General features: G+C 48.2%; 1 protein-coding gene across 4 annotated transcripts in view; it reads right to left on the reverse strand.

The window, feature by feature from the left end:
* PPFIBP2 (PTPRF interacting protein, binding protein 2 (liprin beta 2)) overlaps window positions 1–23,904 on the reverse strand; it is a 138,320-nt gene that overhangs the window by 94,541 nt on the left and 19,875 nt on the right. For all 4 annotated transcript variants that reach the window (XM_015568606.1, XM_006770925.2, XM_015568605.1 and 1 more), the window contains 2 exons: window positions 9,369–9,471; window positions 401–615 (listed from right to left, as the gene is read on the reverse strand). In XM_015568606.1, the coding sequence (XP_015424092.1) occupies window positions 401–615; window positions 9,369–9,432 (279 nt within the window). In that variant the 5' untranslated portion in view covers window positions 9,433–9,471. The remainder of the gene's footprint in view (window positions 1–400; window positions 616–9,368; window positions 9,472–23,904) is intronic.

The raw sequence follows: 23,904 nt of genomic DNA on the forward strand, positions 1-23,904 counted from the left end.
GCAGCAGTAAAGGAATGAATGAGGTGACAAGATTCTAGTCTGTTATAAGGAACAAGGAGTAGGGGAATCCAGCTGGGAATAGACCCCCTATTCAGTAAGTGGTCCATGTAATCCTGGGGAAGAACCTTCCATGTTTGTTGTTCTCTGGCCTAGATTCCCTTTCTCAGGTGAGGAGCAGGAGTGCACGGGCAGGCTGACTGTGGCACTTTAGTCATTTGGCTAGGTTCTACCCTCCTCCGGGGCAGGACCACCCTGTGGGGGTTGACTGAAGCTGGATTGGAAGCAAGGAAAGACTGGAAGGTGGACAGATGAAGTAACATCCCCAGGCGGTGGTGGCATTCCTTGGACTCGGTGATGATGTCCCCCAGTGGTTCCCCAAACAGGCTCTGGGCCTACTCACCAAGCTCTCCTGGAACCACTCCTTTATGTAGGTGGCTGTGGGGCCCGGGATCTGGCTCAGGAGCGCCGCTCTCTCCTGAGGACGCTCCAGCGTCTGCAGGGCCAGCCTCAGGTCCTCCACGAGATGAAGCACTGGCAAGGGGCTCAAGTAGGAGGCCGGGGAGGCCAGTCCAGGCTCACAGGTACCGTCACCAATATCTGCACCCGTTTTTGTGCCTAAAACAAGAGAGGTGGGAACCCTGGTAAGAAGGTTGGACGCCTTGGGCAGGGAACTTGTAAAGAGGGAAGGGAGTGAAAGGAGAGGGGAAAGGGCAGAAAAGAGCCCAGAAGACCACTTCTGCCTCAGCAGAGTCACTCAAAAGTAAACTCAGCAGAACCCATCCTCAACCCTGGGCTGGGCTGGGCTGGACGTGACAGGAAGAGGCCTGTCAGAGGCGATGGCTATGCCCATGGGGGCTAACGTATGGACTCTCACACCATTAGTCAATGGGAAAACACAGCCAGCCCTCACCACTGACCCAAAACATGCTTGCCAAAACAATGAGATGCCATTCGTCAACTTTCAGATTAATACTCTTGTTTTTCTTTAAATTAACGTGGTAGTCTGCACATATGACCACCAAGAGTTCCTCCTACCATGGCATGTGCATTCTGGTCCCTTATCCCAGGGCGGTGCCTGACTGGCCGGTGACCTGCTGTCATCAACAGATGCAGCGGGAGGGACGCCACATTGGGGCTGGCGAGGGATTAGTGAATTGAGCTTCTTCCTGGATCTCCCCAATTGGAAAAGCTCTATCTGCTGGCGCCCTTGCACTTTTAACCTGTATTACTTTATTCTGTGTATCCACATCTCATCTCCTCCTCGTGGTCCTGAAGTCTCTGAGGGCAGAGTCCCTGTCAATTTAACTGAGTTCCTAGCCCAGTGCTCTTGCCCAGTGGATGTAGAAGGGGAATCGGACTACATGTCTGCACATGTGCTTGGATGAATAGCTAAGGGGACGCGTGCTGAGACTTCCTTAGAGATCTGGGCTATTGACTCAGCTCTTTCTAATTTGATGTGTCCTGAATAGGACTGTTTTTGCCTTTCTAAACCCCGTCATTTAACTTTTTTTTAAGTCTTTTTTGCTTAAATACATTGATGTATTTTTCAAACCCAAACTGGAGCGATACAGTCTACTAAAGGATGTCTGTACTGCTTTAAGAAACACTTTAGGAAATATGGTTTAGTCCAGGGGTGGGCAAACTTTTTGCTGAGGGAAGAAGAAACATGCCTTCAAGAAACCAATTTGAAAAAGACAAGGCTCTAGGGCAGTGGTTCTCAACCTTGGCTGCTCATTAGAATCACCTGGGAATCTTTTTAAAACTGATTTCTGGGCCTCATCCTCCGGAAATTGTTTCTTGGTTACTGATGTTGTGGCCCCACCTCATAACAATTTCCGGAGGGTGAGGCCCAGAAACCAGGATTTTAAAAAGATTCCCGGGTGATTCTAATGGGCAGCCGAGGTTGAGAACCACTGGTTTAGATGGTGGAGTTTCTAGGGCATCTGGACTGATTACAAGGCCAACAGGATAACTTATTTGAAATCAGGCCCCGGATGGAAAATGTGGGCTGTAGGGCCACCACATCCACTGCTATACTGCAGGCCTGACGTCTAATTCCAGGGCCCTTTACTCTTCTAAGAGCCGCTTCCTACTTACCAAGGCAGCCTCTGGAATGAGAAATCCACACAGAAGGAAACAATTACCATTTGATTACCGGTTTGCTTTCTGAAAGTGCAGGATAGAGAGAACCATGGGTCAAAACCCACAAACAAGTCCGTGGCTCTGGGGAGCTAGGGAACTGTCTGCCCCCCACACTCCCGTGTGCACTCAGCGTTCTCTGGCTCCTACAAACCCAACTTAGAGTTGATGAGGAGGCCCCAACCTAAGTTCAGGCCAGAAAACAGACAGAAGCAGAACAAGACCCCCAATCTGCATACAATTACTGAGTAACCCCTCTGTGTCTTGGACACACTCCAGCACACACACACACACACACACACACACACACATACACACACACACACACCTTTATAAATGTAGGATGAGTCAGGCCAAAAGTAGTTGGGAAGACTGAGACTTTCATTAACTTTCGATCACTCTGTGGTCTTGGACAACAGAAAATAAAAGTAAACACACACATACCTTTATACCAGTAATTATAATAATTATAAGTGCATTGAACTCACTCATTTAAACTCAAAAATGTGAATAATGGAATAAAAGAAATCCAGTTATTTAATTATGACACTGAATGATTGAACTATAAAGTGTTCAAAAGATAGAGCTAAATTATCCCACACAATGGAGTAGGTATATTGATTAAACTGTTAAAAACAGCTACACGCACGCACACACACACACACACAATCACTAAATAAAATGATAAAAATAAATTTAAAAATCATCTAAATAGTCCTATAAAAATGGAACCATAATTCTTTTAAATTTATTTTTTGGTTAATTCTCACCTGAGGATATTTTTTCCATTGATTTTTAGAGAGAGAGTGGAAGGGAAGGGGAGAGATGGAGAGACACATAGATTGGTTATCTCAGACACCCTGACCAGGGCTGAGGATTGAGCCCACAACTGAGGCACAGGCCCTTGACCGGTATCTAACCTGGGACCCTTCAGTCTGTGGGCTGATGCTCTATCCAGGCCGCAGGCCGATGCTCTATCCAAAGCCAAACATGCTCTAGGGCTAGAGCCATAATTTAAAAAATTTTCCACAGAGGAAATATCAGGCCACATGCTTTTACAAGTGAGTTCTATCAAGGCTTCAGGAAGTGAATAAGTCTAACTGTCTTGTTCAGGACAGAAAAGGAGGGAATGCTCCCAGCTCAGGAGCACCTGCCCGTGCAGCTTGTGGATCGGCATGTGAACGGTGCCCTGGAGCTGGGCACCTGAGCGGTCCTCAGCACCGCAAAGGGAAATCACAGACCTTCCCATGATGACCTGGGGTAAACAGACCCTAAACACACATTTCAAAAGCCAATCCCACAGCAGGTAAGAAGGATAACACACTGTGACCATCCCCCTCAGGAAATGACAGATCCATCAAACCCAAAAAGAAAATAAAAAATAAAGGAGTGATATAGCTAAACAACAAAGGACGAAGAGCGAATTATGTGCAAACAACTAGAGATGGCACATGATGTTCAAGCACATAGAAAGCAGCTTTTCAAAACTGACCACAGACAGCAATGAGGAACTGCTGTGAGGGGAACCTATTACTCTTTCCACATGTCCCTGGGAAGGGAGGGTGGTTTCCACTAAGGCCACATTTGTGGCGCCTCCCCTGTGTCCCCTCACTCAATTTTCCTCAAAGGAGGAATGGCTCCTCTGATGAGAGAGCTGAAAGAAGGAATTCTCTTCCAAGCCACCCGACCCTGGGTGCGAGCATTCTCCTCACGAAGGCTTCCTGAGGCTAGTTCTGCCGCAGCAAGGTGGAAGTCTGGAGTCTGGAATTAAGTTCAATTTGTGGTGTTTGTGTGGGTAGGATGGGAGGTATTTGAAGTCCTAATGGTGTCTTTAGGTCAAGCTAACCTTCCTAATAAATAAAACGAATGATAAAGCTGATATTTTGGTCTCCCTTTCTCTTTGTCTATTCCTTAATTGGTTTAAAACTAAGGAGGGGAATAAATGGATGTTGTTTATTGATCATTGTGCTAGCCAGAATAATGACACCCCCAAAGATGCCCATAACCTAATTCCTAGAACCTATAAATGTATTACCTAACATGCCAAAAGGGGTTTTACAGATGTGATTAAGAGTCATGAGATTGGGAGGTTATCCTGGATTATTAGTCACATGAGCTCTTAAATAGGACATGGAGGCAGGACATTGAGTCAGAAAGGAAAGATGAGGACTTGAAGATGGAGGAATGGGGCCATAAGCCAAAGAAGGTGACAGCATTATAGCAGGAACAGGGCAGGCAGTGGCAGACGAGTTGTACAGAGAAAACCCTCCAAAGACACACACACTTTTTAAAGCAACCAAACCATCAAAGCTCAGAACCTCAGTGAAAGAGCATGTGAGCTGTGTTCTCCCTGTAGGCCACCGCCAATTCCCTGATGTCCTAATACCTGGGCTTCCATGGGCCACTTGAGGGGGACAGGAGACAGCTTAGGGCTTGAGCAAAGGAAGAGACTGGATGGGGGGACGTCTGTATAATGCCAGGATTCAAAAGGGCATTACCCTCAGTAAATCAATGAGGAAAAAAAGAGAATGATGGTGTTGAACAGTGCTTGCCACTGCGGGTCATTGCCACCTCTCACACAAAGCGGAGTCTCTGACATCTGAGCCCGCTAGATAACCCCAAACTTCCACTCCGACTCTCTTCAGTTCAAAGTCACAGCAGAACACTCTCCACCTGAACCCTGAACGGGAATCAGGTGACTCCGTTACTGATGACTGCCGTGTGCCGACCTACTTCTGAGAGGGCGTAGACAAGACCAATTACCTGTGCTGAGCACAGACTTGTCGTGTGACCTTCAACATCACAGTAAAATCATTATGGGCCAAGGTAAATAATCTGTCTTGATCAGAACTTTTTCTACCCTCAATCTTTAAATCTTAAAAAAAAATCCCAACAAACAAAAACCCAACCCCGATACTAACCAGAACTGGCAGAAAGGCCCAGACAGAGCAAGCTCCTTTATTACGGTCATAAAACAGGCTCCTTTTAACAATTCCTCGTTCATGGGTACAGCTTGCAAATAATCGCATGAATAACCTCTTGCCACAGTCAGTGAGGGGAATAAGTGGCCCTCTGTGTCCTCGCCGCAGGGTTCTCTGGTCCCTGTTACAGAAGTGGCCTCACTGAGCAGCCACTGAACCCGTAAGCCACAAACTAAGCCCTGTGCAACATTAGCATATGGGGCAGTTGCTCTGGGCCATCCAGAGGGATGTAATTAAGCCATGCAGAGTTCAATTTTAATTGTCAACACTGTAATTCAATTATAGTATTATTTGCAGGTGCATCAAAGGGACCCATTGGAGGAAGATCAGATCGAAAGTTAACAGGTACTAGAAGCTACAACAATAGTCTTTTGTACTAGAAACACATCATTTTTACAGGGGCCCTGGAGTCTTTCATAGTCACCTTTCCCCAGTTTTCTGGCATAAAATTCCAGGGTTCCAATCAAGTAGTCACACCTAGGATATACTGATTTAGGCTTTAACGATTCAACTGTACAGAAAGTATCATTTAATGGTCCTATTTGTGCTTGCACGGCATTTCATTTTCATACAGCCCCAGAGCCCCCCGAGTGCCTCAAGATGAGGGTTGCCAGATGACAGCTCAGGATGGGGGTACTTGGACGTGAGCATTAGGACGTCCTCAGAATATTCCTGGCCGTGTTGTTCATGGGAGCGATGATCTCCTGCATCGTCTTCACTGATTGGAGGAGCAGAACACTTTCATTTGTAGTAAAGGCTTAATCACATAAACATATCCTAAATGTTACTCTTTTTGGAAAGAGGTTTGGGAAGTGAACAGTCACCTATCAGGCTATAGAGTAATTTATAAAGGGAAATCCCTTACGTAGAGTTATGATTATGAATGATCATTATTGAAGGCATTGTGTCTGTTTTAGGAGGAATCCATGCTGTTTGTGCACAAATGGTTGCTATTTGGGGTGTGCAGGAAGTCCATAACATTTTCCTCCATTGAAATAAGTGATGACTGTGTTTTCATGAAGTGAGAGAATACAGCCCCTGGTACTCACTTAAGTTTTAACAGGCAAAAGCAATGGTGTTTTGGTAGTGTCGGCACTACTTGATATCATCTGACTGCAATTAATAAGAGAATTGAAATAAGAAAGGAAGGTTTAAAGCAGTGGTTCTCAACTTTGGCTGCACATTAGAATCACCTGGGAATCTTTTTAAAATCCTGATTTCTGGGCCCCATCCTCCGGAAATTCTGTTTCTTTGTTATGGGGTGGGGCCACAACATTAGTAACAAAGAAACAGAATTTCCGGAGGATGAGGCCCAGAAATCAGGATTTTAAAAAGACTCCCAGGTGATTCTAATGTGCAGCCAGGGTTGAGACCCACTGGTTTAAAGGTTCACATGAAGATGTCATATCTGCGGGATCTGTGGTGTCATGATGTGGGAAGTGAACAGTCACCTATCAGGCTATAGAGTGATTTATAAAGGGAAATTTCTTATGTAGAGTTATGATTATGAATGAAACTGTCTTGTAACTGTGCCACTCTATAAGCAAAGGGACCCGTACTTTAAAGTCTCATGTGTAAGAGAGATGAGAGCAAAGTCACTCTCTAGCTAAGGGACCGGCAGCAAAACAGAAGTGGACCTTGCTCCCAATGAACTCCCTTCTCCTATAGACAGGCCCCCAGAACCCCCGGGGCCCTACTATACACCATCATAGAGCTAACCTAGGAATAAAAGGAGCCCAGAAGAGACTCAGATAGGCCTGGACTCAAACCTTAGTTCTGCAATTTACTAGCACTATGACTTTGAGTGGTAAAAACAGGAATGACAATACTAACATCCACAAAATAAGCAGTAACACACCAATTGAGCACTTACCAAATGCCATATTTGCATTAATTTAATCATCCCAATAATGAGCTAGGTATAATCATTACCACTTTTATCTATAAGGAAACAGAGGCTCAGAGAAATTAAGCAATTTGCCCAAAGATTCCCACAGCCAGAGTAAGTGGCTGAGCTGGGATGCTAACCTTGCCAGTACAATTCCAAAGTCTACATCAATAACCATAAAATTCCCAAGCTCTGTGGTCCAGTTCAGCCCAACCATCTTGAAAATGAGGATGGTCTAACAATCTTGAGGCAAAGTGTCCAGCACAAAGGCATTCAATAATTATCATTCTTTTGATCACTAACAGCATAGAACATATGCCCTCCAGACACTCACTAATAACCTCCATGTTGAATTATCTGTTAAATAGTGCTTATCAAACCCTGCGTTAGCCAATTACTACTCAAGAGATGGTTCACAGGACGTGCCAACCACTGAGCCTTCAAAAAAATTAGTGATTTGTTATTCCAAAAGAATCAGCCCAAAAGGTATGATCAGGGGAAAAAAAGAATGAAGTTCAGGGTGCAGGCAGAGAGGGGATACGTGCAGAAACCACTAACTGCCTTCTAGCCAATGAAAAGGAGAGCCTGGTCTCAGAAATAAGTAGCACATACATGTAACACATGTGTGTGAAAGAAATGTTTATGTGCTGCAGACCAACTGAGGCACCAGAGATGGCAGCACAGCCTCAGTCCTCATGGAACTTACATTCCAGTGCAGGAGGCACATGACACACAAAGAGACAAAAACGAATGTCAAAGGTCAGGGGGTGATAAGTGCTATAAAGAAATAGCAACAGGACATGAGGACAGAGAGTGATGTGGGGGAGCACAAGGAGGGGCCTCCAGGTTCCACACAAGCCACATCCAGGCCACTCCTTCCACACCCATCCCAGACCCTCACCTGCAGATCCTGGACCAAGACGAGGCCCTGAGGATCCAGCCACAGAATCCCCTGAGACAGAGGGACGGAGCCAAGGCTTTGTCATTCTAGGAATGCCTGTGCGGAGCTGTTAGGAGGCAGGGTCTGACCCACACAGGCTGTTTGTTCAGGAGGTGGCTCATTCATCCCTCACAGCCATCCAAGGCTCTGTGCTCTGCCAGGGTCTCCTCCCTGGTCCTGGGCTGAGGGCTCAGCAGTGCCAACAGCCTGAGCCCATCTGAGGGTCTGGCCCTGTGGCTCTGAGCTCAAAGCACATGAGCCCCTGGGAGCTCCAGGATGAGACTCTGAAAAGTTTGTTACGAAATCCACACCCTTGACTGTTCCCTCTCAGTAGGGTTTCGGGGGCCCTAATCTAGAACAGGACTTCCCAACCTGCGGATCCTCCAGAAAGTAGGACATTGTCACACTCAAGGGCCCCTGCGCTCCCTGAAAAGTTAAGTGCCTGACAGGTAACAGCTAGCACATGTTACAGTGCCACCAATAACAGGAAGAAGCTTCGACACACAGACAGCCCCCATTCCCACAGGCAAACACCCAGAACCCTCAGTAAGTCAGATGTGTCTCTGCAGCATGGCAGGAAAAGCACACGCCTGAGAGGGGACAGTTCAGGTACTTGTGCACGTGCTGGGCTCCAGCCACACTCAGCCCAAACCTTCCTCCTCCAGCCATAGCTCGCACCAGGAGCAAAGCCCTAAAGAAGCACCCAGTCAGCAGACAAGGCCACTGACCTGCATCAGGTAAGGACAGAGAGGAGACCTGGGCCCGCTGGGAAAGGTTTTCAACAACAGGTTTGTTCCAACCAACATGGGCTGGGTTGCCACAATCAAGGAGTTAATCGTCCGAACAGCCCACTGGCAGCCTTTTCAAAACCAGTTTTGCTACATCTTTCCTAGAGTTGCAATGGATAAAAAAAACAGTACAGCATAAAGAACATTCTCTGGGGGATGAGGTGAAATAGTACGAAGCCGCCTCCTGACTCCCAAACACACTGGAGGCCGGCTGGGAGGTGAGCAACGCCTGCGTTAAGTGGCAAAGTCGGCTGGACTCCGAGTTTCAGCTCGGCTGTGAGAAGCCATGGGAGGTGCCCTGAAGGATTTACAAGCAAATCAATCTCACTGCACCCAAGCTGCCTCGCAGCCAGGATCCAAACTGTGGCAGTTATATGCACGCTAACATACGTTACATCCGCCCTGTCTCAACAGAGACCTAACTCACACACCAGATAGCAGAGTTCTAGAAGTCTGTACTCTTCAAAAAGAGATGGCATGCATAATAAAAAAATAAATTAAATTAAATTTTTAAAGAATCCAACCAGGGACTTTTCTCTGCACCGAAAAGAAAGTAAAACGAGAGAAAATGGTTTCTCAGGTGTGGGGCATGAGCCGCCAGTCATCAGCCTTCCCCGCCGTACTTGCCGTACCTGCAATGATCCCGTCCATCTGCTCCAAGGCAGCTGCCAGCGCATGGCTGGCCTCAGAAGCCATGACTCCTTGTCCCTGCTCAGCCTCCTCCTCCTCCTCCTACTGAAAATTCAAATACAGAACAAAGGGAAAATTACAGAGAGTCCACAATATGCGTACAAGATCCAAAGCCCTTTACTCCCTCATCGTACTAGTACAGTGCGCTCTCATGAGCATCCTGGTAGCTGGCCTGTGGGTTCTGCCACCTCTATGGCCTCTCCCTGCTGGTATAGTGCTCTTTTTCCGTGAATCCTTACCACATGATCCCATTTGCTTCTGCAATGAAAAGCCACTAGGAGTCACCTGTAGCAGGAGGCAGTGATGGCCGCTGCTCGCCATTAGTACAGTCCCAGGCTCCAAGAGCTCCTGCCACACTGGGGAAGGCTCCGCAGAGAGCGAGGACTCTGTCAGGATGAGCCCTGCAGCAGTGGGTAACAGCAGGCATTTAGCTGTCTTGTAGCTGCATTTGTCCCACACCTGCAACACTTCCCTTAGGCAGGTGTGATCCAGACTGGGAGGCCTTAACTGCCACTTTCACTTTTCGATTGGCCCCATGTCCGCACCTAGGAAGGCTGTGGGCGCACCATCATGGGGAGAGTACTGTCCCAGGAACCAGGAGCATGTCTCCTACACTTTTAGCTCTACACTACCCGGCACCATTCCAGGGGCAGAATCCAGGCCCTGGCCGGGTGCTCAGTTGGTTAAAGCATCATCCCAATCCCAGGTCAGGGCACATACAAGAATCAACCAATAAATGCATAAATATTTGGAACAACAATTTGAGTTTCTCTCAACTCAATTAAAAAAAGAAAAGGTACAGAATCCCATCTTCTCAGGGCTGGAGAACTCCTCCAAGGATACACTGTCTAGCCACTCCCTAATCCCTTCTAATGGAAGAAGTATCTATTGGTTCCTTCTCTAGACCCCTCTGCCTCTAAGAAAAGTCTTTAAACTAAACTGTCTTCCTACAGCCTCTTTCATTTTCCTTGCATCCCCCACTCCTTGACTGGCAGCATTGCTATTCTAAGAAGAGACTTAGGTAGGAGTTGTTTATTTGCTCATTCAGCAAATCCTATATGTGTACCCAATGGGCACAAGTGCTGTGGAGAAGAGAGACACAGCCCCCATACCCAAGGACGGTACAGGTCAGGAAACAGAAGGTCCAGGAGGGCGTGGGGGTGAGGGGGGGTCTCTGCTGTGAGTGACATCGGGCCTTTGGAGTAAAGAGAGGTCAGTGAGCAGACACAGAAAAGTGCCTTTGGAGATGGTGTGGATAAGAATGTTAGAACCACAAAGAACCAGACTGGGCTATACCAGTCATTAGCAGTGAAATAGCCAGAGTTGGAACCCAGCTCTGTCATTTACTGTGTTACCTCTGAGCCCTAGTATCCTTATCTGTAAAATGGGGATAACAACAGCACCTGACTCATAGGGTTGATGTCACAATTAATTGAGGAATTAATATTTCATAGAAAACTCTTAGTACAATCCTTTGCCCATAGTAAGGGCTCCATATATATGAGATTTGTTGTTTGGTTTTTTTTAGTGAGGAGATAACCTGAGGATGTATTTGTACTGCATTACTCTCGGGATGAGAGACTTTAAAGTAAACTCAAGGAAGGAGAAGCCAGATAACCTAAGAGTCGGTTCCTTCGGAGGAGGCAGGCATGGCAGAGGAAGATAAGCAACCACGTGTGTGGAGGGCGAGGCAGTAAGTCAGGTGCAGAGCCAGGAAGGCTCAGAGACAGGCCCTAAGCCCTGCAGTCCTGGAGGCACCCAGCTCAGGGGAATGAAAATGTCAGAACCTCACTGGTGCCTCAGCGCCTGGACAGGAGGCAGCCAAAGGTACAGGGAGCAGGGTTGGTCCACAGTAAGTATAGCAGCCCAGACGGCTGCAGAGCAAACACAGTGCGCAAATCTCGGGGGCCTGAATGGAAAAGCTTGGATGGGGATGAAATAAGAGGCAGCAGGGAAAGGGACGCAACAGAAGCAGGCAATATTCAGCACATTCACACCTGTTCACCCACCTGGGATAGTAAAAGTTTTAAACCCTTCCCTTGGAGGACTTCCCATTGCTCCCAGGGAAAAATCCAAATTCCTTCCTGTGATCTACCTAAGGGATGTGGCCGGATTGCTCCTCACGCTTCAGTCTCCTGTCCAAGTTTACACCTGCCTGCACTCAGCAATCTGAACGGCTGATTTATTCTCATCCTTCAGGTCTCAGCTCCAAAGTCCCTTCCTTGCACACCTCCATCTAAAGCAGCTCCTTGAAAGCACAGCAGTTACAAAGCATCTTGTCCATACATTTGTTTCCTTGCTCACTGGCCTGGCTAACCTGCTCCATGGAGGCAGGGGGACCTTCTCTGCCTTGTTCACCCCTATGTGCCCAGTGCCTTGGAGAGTGCTGATACAAGGACGCTCATGAGTAAATACCTGTGAATAAATGGGTGGATCCATGCAGCCAGCCTGCCCCGAACCCACAGTGAGGGACACTAAAGGATACTAATAAATCGGGCCTAGTCTTTGTCCCGATGGGCCACATGATCTAGAGCAGAAGATGAAACTATGAACAGATCATTATGACACTGGGGGAAGCACGCTGGAAGAGGCAGGTATGCAGTTTCCCTGGGTCTTGAAGGGAGTAGGAGCTTTCTCAGAAGATAAGGGGAAGAATGCGGTTCCAGGCAGGGATGTGGTAAGCAAAAGGTAGAGAAGCATGTAAAGGCAAGATGTAGTTGGCAAACGTCAAAATGATTGACAAGATTATACAGGCGCATCCAGTTGCTTAAGATGAGTCAAACCTTCCACGGATTCACATAGCCTGACAAGGGCAATTAACAAGAGGAGCTTGGCAATCACACTCACTACTTCAAGGGCCTGGATACCAGTGAGCAACAAATCAAGTGACCTCAGATATAAATCCGACAGAGATTTCAAAAAGAAAGGTCTCATCGTTCAGTAGACTGGCCCACATGAGGCCTCATTACCAGAGTGAGTTAGGGAGCAGTTGGAAGCCACCAAGCCCAGAGGGCCCAGGCTATAGCCCGAAGCAACAAAAGGGCCATAAAAAATGACCCTTGGAAACAGAAAATAAATAAACAAAAAAGACCCTAGGGCCTCTGCCCAGGGATGACTTTGCACCTGGCAAACAGCAAGCTGGGTGGACCCGTGGGAGCTGGCATGAAGTGAAACATGAGTCAAGGGTGTATCATATTTACAATCCGGGAGCCCGGGACTGGCAGATTGGGAGCACTCAGGAGTGGGAACCGGTTGAGGGCAGCCAACGAGCTCAGTGTGAGGCAGGGAGAGACAGCTGGGCAAGACCGGGCCCTCCCAGCCTCTATCACAGGGTGGCTATGGGGTGTCAGTGGGGTACAGAAGAGACCCTGATGGGAAAACCATGCAATGGGAGTGACGCCTCCAGCCCCCATCTATGGACATGGGCACTCTTATCGGAACAGGGAAGCCACGAGGCCATGAACCATTCTTATCTGGCAACCATAGCCATTTTCACCCCTCACCACTGTCAGGTTTGAGCTCACATCAGTAACACGCAGTAGGACAATCCCTGTCCTCCAGAACATGGGGTCTCAGAGGCAAACGTGTCATCTGGCAACACCCAGTGCGTCTGGTGTCTGCTGCGTCTGTTCATCCCCTCAGAGACACATCACCTCTGCTGGGAGCCTAGGTTCCCTAAGGACCTGGGGCCTGTGTGCAGGAAGCTCCATGCCAGAGGGCCTCCTGGAGAGGAGCGCGGCGAAGGGGCCGGAGAGTGCAACTGAGGAGCAATAACCCGAAGGGGCTGCGAAAGAGCACACTCCGAAGTTACAGAGGGATCAGGGCAACCCCAAGGCAGGTGGTGGCCAGTGGAACTGCAGTCATGTTTTCTGCCAGTGGGAGGGGAGCTAGGGCAGCCGCCCAGGGGCTGACATGGAGTAGAAGACAGAGGGGTGGGCACTGCCCGGGGGACTCCCAGGCGAGGAGCCCCACCAGCCGGGGAAGGAGAGGAGCAGGCAGAGGAGGACACTGCTCTCAAATACTCATACAGTGATGGTTGTCATATTGGCTGAAAGCGTTTTCCTTCTCTCTGACACCTGGGTGATTAACCAACCCCTGCATTGGACCTTGATGAGCAGACAGGCCTCTGAGACCAAGAGAAATGTTGTCTAAGAAAAGGTGCAGCCCATTCATCATTCCTTCCCTTCACCCACAGGCCTCTCTCCATGCTGTCATCTTCCTATGCAGTGTCTGAAGCCGGGGCTCCCCTAATACAGGACTCTCCTTCCTCTTGGCTACCAGCCAGGGAGCAAACAGCTTCAAGACCAGCCAACCAGGAGGGGGCAACCATGTTTTAGAACAACAGTGTCTGGGGGAAGATGCCAAGGCCACTGAACTGCACCTCGCAAAGGCGGTGTGGCCCCTGAGAGCTGATTCGGGTGCAGGATGTGTGTGTTCTGAAATTTAGAGAGTGAGCCCATCATCTGGTGTGCCGTGAGGCACACAGTGATTTAGACACTGTATGAACCACGTTTGAGTTCAGCCTAGGAGAATCAGAAGTAGGCAGAAGTCATTAAGATAACTCTCATGCAAGCAAACCTGAACATATCCCACCCGTACTGAATTGCAAGCTTCCACTTCATTTTATGAACGACTTCTCTCTCAGTGAAAGGGGCTGGGGTTGCAGGTGTTTGAGGCAGGCTCACACCATCCTGGATGGAGGAAGGAAGCAGGAACAGATCTAGAGTCCCCGGTGCCCCTGCTCCTCCAGGGTCTCCTGTGCCTGGGCTGGATCCTGACTCCCCAGTAGCTGCGTCCAGACGGGGGCCCAAGTCCCCAAGTAGAAGGCAAGGCCTGGGGAAGGAACTCCCAGCCAAGAACCCACCACCACCAAACATCTCATCCTCTCCCCTCCCTGAGTGGCCAACAGGTGGCCAAGTGTCACCATATCACAAACCAAAGTCTTCTTTAGAATTTGCAGGTCACCAATAAATCACAGCTGTTCTTAAATGGCCATTTTAAAAAATAAGAAATACCTCTTGCTATAGATCCTTACACTTGGGAGACAGCCTCTTAAATGATACAGAAAACCTATCTCTTGGGGATAGTAGAGCAAGAACCATTAACAGCATTTAAAAAGGAAGAAGCAGCAGCAGAGGATGGAGGAAGATACACTAGCAAGTTGATGGCAGTGCCTAAATTCTAAATCACACCCTTTGTCAACCAGTAATAACTTTATAGCCAGACAGTCTTGAGTTGAAGCCTGGGCTCTGCTGCTAATGGCTGTAGGTCCTCAGACAAGTTGTTTAACCTCTCTGAGCCTCAATGGTCTCATCTATAAAATCAATATAAGCCAATCTCATTGTTATAACCAAGAGTAAACAAGACATACTGCAAGTAAGTACAGCAGATTGATGGCAAACATCTAAGTTAGCTACCCACTAAAACAACAGTAGCATAATTTATTCTGAAAGACATAAACCCACAAGGACATAGTGAATGTGTAGGAGACAGGGGGATCAGGCAACAGCTCTGCAGCAAGTGTAAAGGGGTAACTGGTCCAGGTTGGGGTGCTGCCAAAAGCTCTGGGAGAGGTCTCCTCAGTAAAATGAAATTAAGAGAACACCTAATGCATCTGGATATCTTTTAAAACTTATATCATTGGTGAAGAATTTGTTTAATTCAATGATAAGAAAACAGAAAACGGGGAGGTTGGGGATTAATAGGGGGGATGAGGACACATTTATAATACCTTAACTAATAAAAAAAATAGAAAACCATGCCCAGCCTGTGTGGCTCAGTGGTTGAGCATCAACCCATGAACCAGGAGGTCACAGTTCTACTCCTAGTCAGAGCACATATCAGGTTGCAGGTTTGGTCCCCAGTAAGGGGTGTGCAGGAGGCAATAAATCAATGATTCTCATTGCATCACTCTCTCCCTTCTTCTCTGAAATCAATTTAAAAAATGTTTTTAAAAAAATAGAAAACCAAGCAAATGACTAAGGAACTTCATGGAAACAAAAAGTAAAAGTAATCATAGTCCTTACCATGAAACACCACATACTGCTCTCACTGGAACACATTAGCAGGATGGGGGTGGAAAAGAGCGCGTGAGGAACGAGGGTATGATTGGGAAAAGAGCTAACTCCTCACGTCTAGAGTGGAAACTCAGAAGTCACCAGATAAGGACAACTGAAAAAATAATAAAGTAGCAGAACAGGTATTTTTTAGTGACATGGATTTTAAAAAAGAATTTTAAGTGGCTACATCTGAGGAAGAGCAATGGGGGTGGGGGAGAGAGGAGATAGCTGCGTTAACAAGTCATTTATAACTATTTGACTTTCTAAATTGTGTAGATATATAGTAGTGATAAAAATAAAAAAACAACAATAAAAAAAGATTTTAAAAGATGTGTGTGATGTGCCTGGCACAGAGTGGAGACTCAAAGTGTGCCCCTTTCTCCTCCTGGGCAGGTGTCTGCTAGTCACTTGCTTCGAGTTTAACCAACATTATGTCACTTAATCCCCACTCACCAGTTAGGAATCATTCTCCCCCTTTTCCAGATGAGCAAACAGATTAGGCAACTTGCCTGAGGATGCACATGCTCTTCCTGTTCTTCCACTTTGCCTCTCAGACAGGAACCCAGGGGAGGGTTTTGAGCACAGGAGGACCTAGCTTACCTTCTAAAAGGAACACTTTGCATGGAAACAATCTAAGTGTTCCATTGCTGGAGGAATTGGTAAAGATGACGTGATATATATATATATATATCTCAGCCATAAAAAAAGGAAATCTTACCAGTTTCGACAACATGGATGGACCTTAAGGGTGTTATTCTAAGTGAAATAAGTCAGACAGAGAAAGACAAATACTATATTATTTCATATGTAGAATCTAAAAAAAATAAACTAACAAACAAAACAAAACAAATTCATAGATACAGAGAACAGATTGGTGGTTGTCAGAGTGGAAAGGGTTAGGGGAGGGTGGAATGGGTGAAGGGGATCAATTGCAGGTGATGGATGGTAACTAGACTTACGGTGGTGATCACCATGTAGTGTATACAAATATTGAGTTATAATGTTGTACACCAGTTTTACACAATAAAAAATATTAAGTAAATGAAAATAAAAGAAAGATGGACTGAGGGCAGGGGTTGGGGTGCTGCAGCAGTGAGCACAGGGAAACCAGGCAAGAATGACGGTGATAAGTATTCTAATCCTTGACAAATGTTGAGGATGAAGCCTACTGATAGATTGGACATGGGCATGAGAAGGAGGAGTCAAACATGACGATAGGACAAGGTTTTCACCCTGCGCCTCTGGGAGAGTAGGGAGGACCTCAGGAGCCACAATGTGTGTGGGGGTTGGGGAGTGGAGGAGGGGGGGAGGGGGATAATGAATCAGGAAATTGGGTTTGAAAATGTTTAGGATATCTAAGGACACCTAGGAAGACATGCTGAGAAGGCATTTAGAAACCCAAGTTTGATGTTCAGAGAGAGGTTTGGGCTGCAGATATCTATTTGGGAGTCATCTGCATGAAGATGGTATGTAAAACTGCACAAAATAACTTAAGTAGTGTAGACACAAAAAAGATGAAGGAAGAGGAAGAGGAGAAGAGCCAGTACAGAGACTGAGAGCATCAGCCAGAACTGAGAAAGTGGTGCTCTAGAAGCCCAAAGGAGGGTTCAGGGTGGAGGATGCAACCAGGGGAGCCAACTGCTGCTGAGTCAGACTAGAGATCATCCTCTCTCCAAACTCCTGCTGCTGGTGATCTCATCTCATCTGCGCCCACAGCCTCACCTGTGCCTGCATGACCTCATCCTAGCCTCCAAGCAGCCTCTCCATTCACCTGAGGTAAAGATTCCCCTAACTTAGTAGTCCTCAGACTTTGGTGTTTATATCAGAATCACAAGCACAGAGGCCAGATTCCTTTAAGCAGCAGAGGGCCTGACCTTCGTATTCTGACCTAGCTCCTCAGGTGATTCTAAAATCGACCTAAATGATCAGAAGAATGGCTGATCGAATGCAGACACAGCTCCCAACCACTCACTCTTCTGCTTAGAAAGTATCCGGGTAAATGCATGCCTTTTACCATATGGTCGCAAACTTCTTGGCTGCAACTTTAACTTCCATCATACCCCTTCATGAACCTCTGCCCTGTCCTTCCAAATGCCGTACCTTCCATGGGCAGATTCTGGTTAGTTCATTGAGGCACCTGCTTTCCTGCTTCATGCCCAGGGATGAAAGAAGCTGCTCAAGACCCCCAATCCAGCTGCTCAATTGCTACTCCTCTTTCAAGGCCCAACTCCAGCATCATGACTCCAGAGATCTTTTTCATTCCCCACATACAAGCCTTGCATGCATTCAGGCCCCTGGGGGCATCCCCCATTCTGTAAGCCCGGAAGAAACTATTCCTTATCAGTGGGAAACTGAGGGGGCCTGGAAGACAATGAAGGCTGGGAGGAGGGAGGTGGTCCCACATCCTTCCCCATGTTCTCACACTCCGTGGGCCCCAACAGATGGTTGTCCTCAGCAGATGGTGCTGCCCATCCCACCTCCGTAATGCCACCACAGTCACCAAGCCAGAAACCTGGGAGTCATCCCTGGCCTTCCCTTCTGTCACCCACACCCAGTTGGTCACCATGTCTGGTAAAGTCTCTTCCTCACCCCTTCTCAGAACTGTCCCCTCATCTTCACCTGCCTGGCCTCAGGCCACATCATTTCCCATCAGAGTGACTGCAAGGCTTCCAGACCGGTTTTCCTCCTGCAGCCTCACCCCCACACACCTCATCTTCCACATTGCTGCCAGGAGGATGGGTCTATTTCACAAATCTCGTCAAGGCACCCCAGCGCTTGCGCAGCTCTTCCCCAGCTTCCTGTCACCCGAGAGGAAGTTAAGGACCCAAAAGATAGTCAAGACCCTGTGCTCTGTGGTCAGGCTTGCATTTGGACCCACATTCTCCCCATCAGGGGCTTTGCCCTTGGACAAGTTCCTCCATGTCACTGGGCTTCATGTTCCCTGATTATAAAATGTGGGTGAAAATGTACACATTGTGGGATTGTGGGGATTCAGTGAGATAATGCATACAGAAGTCCTTTTCACATAACTGGGAGGGCGTGTGCAACCACAGCAGTGATAATCCTCTCAGTCCTATCTGGCCCCCACCTTGAGCACCAACCATTACAACAGCCAAACTATCTGCACCCTGCCTGCTTTCATACTGAGGCTTCCTCACTATGCCATGTTTTACCCCAAGACCCCCAATCCAGCTGCTCAATTCCTACTCCTCTTCCAAGGCCCAACTCCTACATCATGACTCCAGAGACCTTCTCCACTCCTCACATAGAAGCCCCCCTCTCCACCCCACAACAGGCTTCCCTCAGCATCTGGAACGCTCCAGAGCAAGGGCCACTTCTGTGTGCAACTCCTTTGTCTGAATGGTAAGCTCCTACTGGACAGGGCCATGTTTCTGAGCCCAGAGCTCAGCTGAGACCTGGCACAGAGCAGGTGGTCAGATTCCATCTGTTGGGGAAGACAATCTGTTGGAGAAGACCATCCACTGGGGAAGACCATCTGTTGGGGCCCTTATCTGCCTGAGGGAGGCAGTGGAGACTGACCAGGGCCACAATTCCTCTCTACCTATAGATCTGTGAAATAAGTTATCTGCTTCCAAAACACAACGGGACAGGCAATAGAGGATAGACATTCCCATTCCAAAGGGGGAGGGGGAGAGGGAAGGGGAGGAGTTCATGCTGTCTACTGTCTCCCGGGTGGCAGACCACCTCTGTCCGGACCACAAGCCGCTCCTGGAGCCCGGAGACCTGACCAAAGTCCTGTCCAGTCCCAAGGTCTTTGTCTTCATAGGCTTGACAGCACACCTGGCCTCAGAGCAGGGCACAGATACCCACTCCAGATCAGGACCAAAGGACAAGCCACTGGTATTAACTTTCCATCAGGAGAGAGGAACCAGACACAGAGACATCAGGCAGGGCAGAGGGGAGTCGGAACAGGGCCGAGGGATCAGGATGCTGAGAAAGCTGCTATCAGAACTGCTGGGTGACCCCAGCCGGTTTGGCTCAGTGGAGTGTTGGCCTGGGGACTACGGGTCCCTGGTTGGATTCCAGTCAAGGGCACATACCTCACCTCAGTTGCAGGCTCACCATGTGTGTGAAGGCAAACAATCAATGTGTCTCTCTCACAACAATGTTTCTCTCTGTCTCTCTCCCTCCCTTCCACTCTCTCTCAAAATCAATGGGAAAATATCCTCAGGTGAGGATTAACAAAAAAAAAAAAAAAAAAGAGCTGTGGATGCCTTCAGTGACTATCTGAGCCTAACAAAGAGAACAGGTGGAGTCGATGTCTTTTGTCAGTGAATAGACGCTTAGGGAGCCTAAGAAAAGCTACACAGGAGAGGAAGGAAGAATGTTGCTGAAGGTGAATGAGCATGCTTAGCTTGTCCCCATCTAACCATGGCATCAGTGACTCCTAATAACAGACATTTGTTTAAAGCTTTCATCTTCGGAAATTATTTTCACACGCCAGGCCTCTCATTCCCACCTAAACACCCCAGACCAGGCTGTTCTGACCTGCCAGCCAGTTAAGCTGAGACCAGACCAGTGGGGCCCAAGATCTTTCAGAACTGATGAAAGGGCTCAGCCTAGGAGCAGGCTGGCAGTGCCGGGTGGCAGCGGGGGACGGATGCGATATTTCTTGCTTAGCATCTTTTTCCCGTTGTGCCAGATTAGTGGGCTGTAGGCACTGGGCATTCCCAGCCACTCCCTGCTGGGCGAGGTCCAAAGATCCCTAAGAACATTTGTGCCAGAGCCCAGCTCTCCCGAACCCACTGGCTGCTTCTGGCCCTTCCATTTAGAGCCCAGCCCAGCCCAGCTCCTGTCACATGTCACTGCTCCACCACCAGCCTCCTTTGGCACATCCACACTCAGATGCTTCCACTTAAGCACTTACCCCCAAAGTTCAGGCCCTTCTCACCAAACCACAGCCCTTTAAACAGATCCCAGACAGCTCTTTCATCAACATGTAATAATAGCAGGAGACTCGGTCGCACAGCTGAACCCCCACCCTACTCCTGCTCAAGAATGCAAGGAATAGCAGCATCAGGCACTGACACCTCACTTCCAGGGCCCAGGAGGCCAGACTTCCTCCCCGCTCAGTGTCCCCCGCACTCAGGAGCAGGAGCAGCATCCTGCCTCCTATTTGAAATGACAAGCTTCTTAAGAGAAACACCACCCAAAGCCATGAGCAGAGATACCCCGAGCCCAGCCCACAGGAGGAGCATGGGCCCTGGCCAGGAAACGGGTGCCATGGCTCACACCCAACCAGCCCTTCTGACCTGGGCTTACGGAACACTGAGGAGCTGATGTGGAGTTTCCCTCGATGTCTTTGCTTAGTACTTTCAAACACTTGCTTCACCTTCCTCTGACTATGCTCACCTTCCATTTCTGCTCTTGACATTCTGCCCCAAGCTGGTCCTTTTCCCTAACTCAGGGGATTATTGTAGTAAAGAGGCCATGACAATCTCAGTGACCAAGGCCATGCGCCTTAACTCAGGCCTGTGGAGGAATGGTTTGGGCAGATCTCAAAAGACAACAGATACAGGTGCTCCAGCAGGGACAGGGATGGGAGATGAGGCTAAGAGGAAGGAATCTATGGCCTTTGGAAAGAGGGAGAGGGGAGCCAGACAGTGTCTGTGTAGCTTATCTTCAAGGGGACCCTGCCCACTGCCAATCCCCTTCAACTCTCTTACAGGATAGTATTTTACTAGAAATGAGATGCATGGAACAGAAAAGAATTGTCATAAAAATGCATGATCCACAAGTATCAATCTATTATTATTGTTAGATGTTTGGCCATTTAATAAATACTATTTGCCCCCTATTATCAGTAAAACCTTTGCTAGTAGATGCTATGAGGGAATGAAAAAAGAATGTTAAGACTAAATTATTTATCCACCAAGGGCCAAATATCTTTCATCTCTCATCCATGTCAAGTAGAACATGAAGGTTGCATGTAGAATTGGACCTCTATCTGGGATCCATGAGCCAAAGACAACAAACTTTAGCTTTTTCCAATTTAGACTTCAGAAATTCATAAATTAATTAATGATCTAATTCTAAAGCAGTCATGGTATCCCTTTGTGAGAAGAAAAACATCATTTCCCTGAAATTCCCATCCTCTCTAAAATTAAGTTCAGATGGCACTTAGCTGCTAATATTTCTACATTGTCACTAGTTCATTGAGCAAGTAACATGTAAAACATCACATAAAGTTAGTTTCAAAGACAAGCTGAGTTTCAAAAATTGACCATTTGCCAATCATTTCATGGATAATACGGCTCACCTCATCATCCTCTCATTCAAGATAATGAATATTCTAGGGGAAGAGTGTGAGTGACAGGTACCATAGAGGTCCTGGGATCCTGAGGGAGGACACATACATGGCTGTATGCCTGGGAGAGGGAAACTCAGCATGCTCAGGGCAGGGCAGTGGGAGGAAGGAACGGCAGTGCAGTGTGGGCAACCTAGCGAGAGAGACTTCTCCAGCTCGACAGCAGGCAGCAATGCATTGCAGGAGGAGCTGGGAGGGGATGAACATACTGTATAGCTCTGTGTGGTCAGAGAACTGGGAAAGAATGGCACCAAATGAGGCTGGGACCACCTTGTGAAGGGTCCCTCACCTCACCTCACCCCTAGAACTTGACCTTATCCATTGGGCAATAGGGAACCACTGAAAGGAGCTATCTGGAAGAGGACCTTTTTCTCCAGCAATAACGAAAAAGGAGCCCAGCTGGCATGGCTCAGTGGTTGAGCATTGACCTATGAACCAGGATCATAGTTTGACTCCAAGTCAGGGCACATGCCCGGGTTGCAGGCTCGATCCTGGGGTGGGAGGGGGAGGAGGTGTTCAGGGGGCAGCCAATCAATGATTCTCTCTCATCATGATGTTTCTATCTCTCTCTCTCCTTCTTCCTTCCTCTCTGAAATCAATAACATATAATAAATAACAGAAGGATGCAAGGACCCGAGGGAAGGGTCCTTCTCAGAGGAGCTCGCAGGGCTCTCAGAGCTCCCCTTCTCTGAGTGTAACAGGCTAATGGCGGCCTGTCCCCTCCACCTGCCTACCTCAGGAACCCTGCAGCACCCTCCCACTTCTCTTTCACCACCCCCTCATTCTGGATAGCGAGGATGGGGCTTCTCTCCTTCGGCCCCATCAGCTCTGTGCACATCAGCAGGCTGCTGTCAGCATGAAGGATCATCCCCTGAAACTCTGCCTGCCTCTCTCCATCCACTTCCCCAGCTCTCACTGCACCTGCTCTCCTGCTCCCTTTGCCTCTCTGGCCACAACTTGCCCTGGCTCTCCCCCTGCCTGGCAGGCCGGCTCAGGTGTCTTCTTCCTTCTGCTCCAAGATGCTTAACAATGCACACAGCTCCGTCAGACACTGTGCACCCAGACCTTTAATCTCCTGTTTCCTTCTTATCAGACTCCTCCTCGGCAGCAACTACCGCGTATCTTTCTTTGGCAAGAAATGGAATCCTGTAATTCCCTTTCTCTTCACCCCAAATTTCCTCTCCGCTCTCCGATCCCCTAATCTCTCATCACGGAGATCCGACCTCTCAATTGTTCCCTCTCTAAGCTGAATATGCATCTCCCCCTCTCCTGCTCCTTCCTCTCAACCCACAAATATTAAAGCCTCAGCTATCCTAAAACCCTTCCTTTGGCCCTACATCCCTTATCCTTTCATGTTTCAGCTCCCTTCCCTGACACCTTGTGTGATATTTCACCCACGTACGCTGCCGCTCCTCTCTCGTCTACTGAGCTACTTCAGCTCTTATTCCTTGAGAGGCAGTCTGGGGGGGCTTAAAGCTGGAGGCAGGCTGCCTGGGTGAGACGTTTCTGACATCACTCGCAATGTGTCCTGGGGCAAGACTCTTACTCTCTGTGCCTCAGCTGCCTCCCCTATAAGATGAGCAGAATCAAAGTACCCACCCAGAGGTGGCGGTGAAGGTCAAAGGAGTTAATGCAAGTGAAGCAGTGAGAGCAGCGGGCGGCCAGTGCCGGTTGCTCTCCGTGGCACCTCATTAGTGCGAAACCCTGAGACACTTTTTCCTTGGCATTTGGGACAAGGTGCTCTCTGGGTTTCTCCCCAGCTTCCACTCCCCGTTCCAGGGCAGATTCTGTGCTAGGTCTCTTCTTTCCTTCTACAATCCCCCCCTGGACCATCCATATTTCATCTCCATGTTCACGATTCATAAAACTACACTGTTTTGGTGAGCTCTAGACTAAAATATCCAAATACTCACCAGCTCACTCACTACTTCCTAGCAGCCCCCGAGATGCAGCATTCTCAGAAACTTCGGCATGGTCCTGCCCTGGCTTGATAGCTCCTATGGCCTCGAACTGTGCCCTGCATCCCCTGTGACCCCTACCTCACCTTCCGACAGCTGACAAGTCCCTGTGAACAGCTCCTGCAAGGACGCT

This window comes from Myotis davidii, unplaced genomic scaffold (genome assembly GCF_000327345.1).
Source record: "Myotis davidii unplaced genomic scaffold, ASM32734v1 scaffold1185, whole genome shotgun sequence".
Lineage (NCBI taxonomy): Eukaryota > Metazoa > Chordata > Mammalia > Chiroptera > Vespertilionidae > Myotis > Myotis davidii.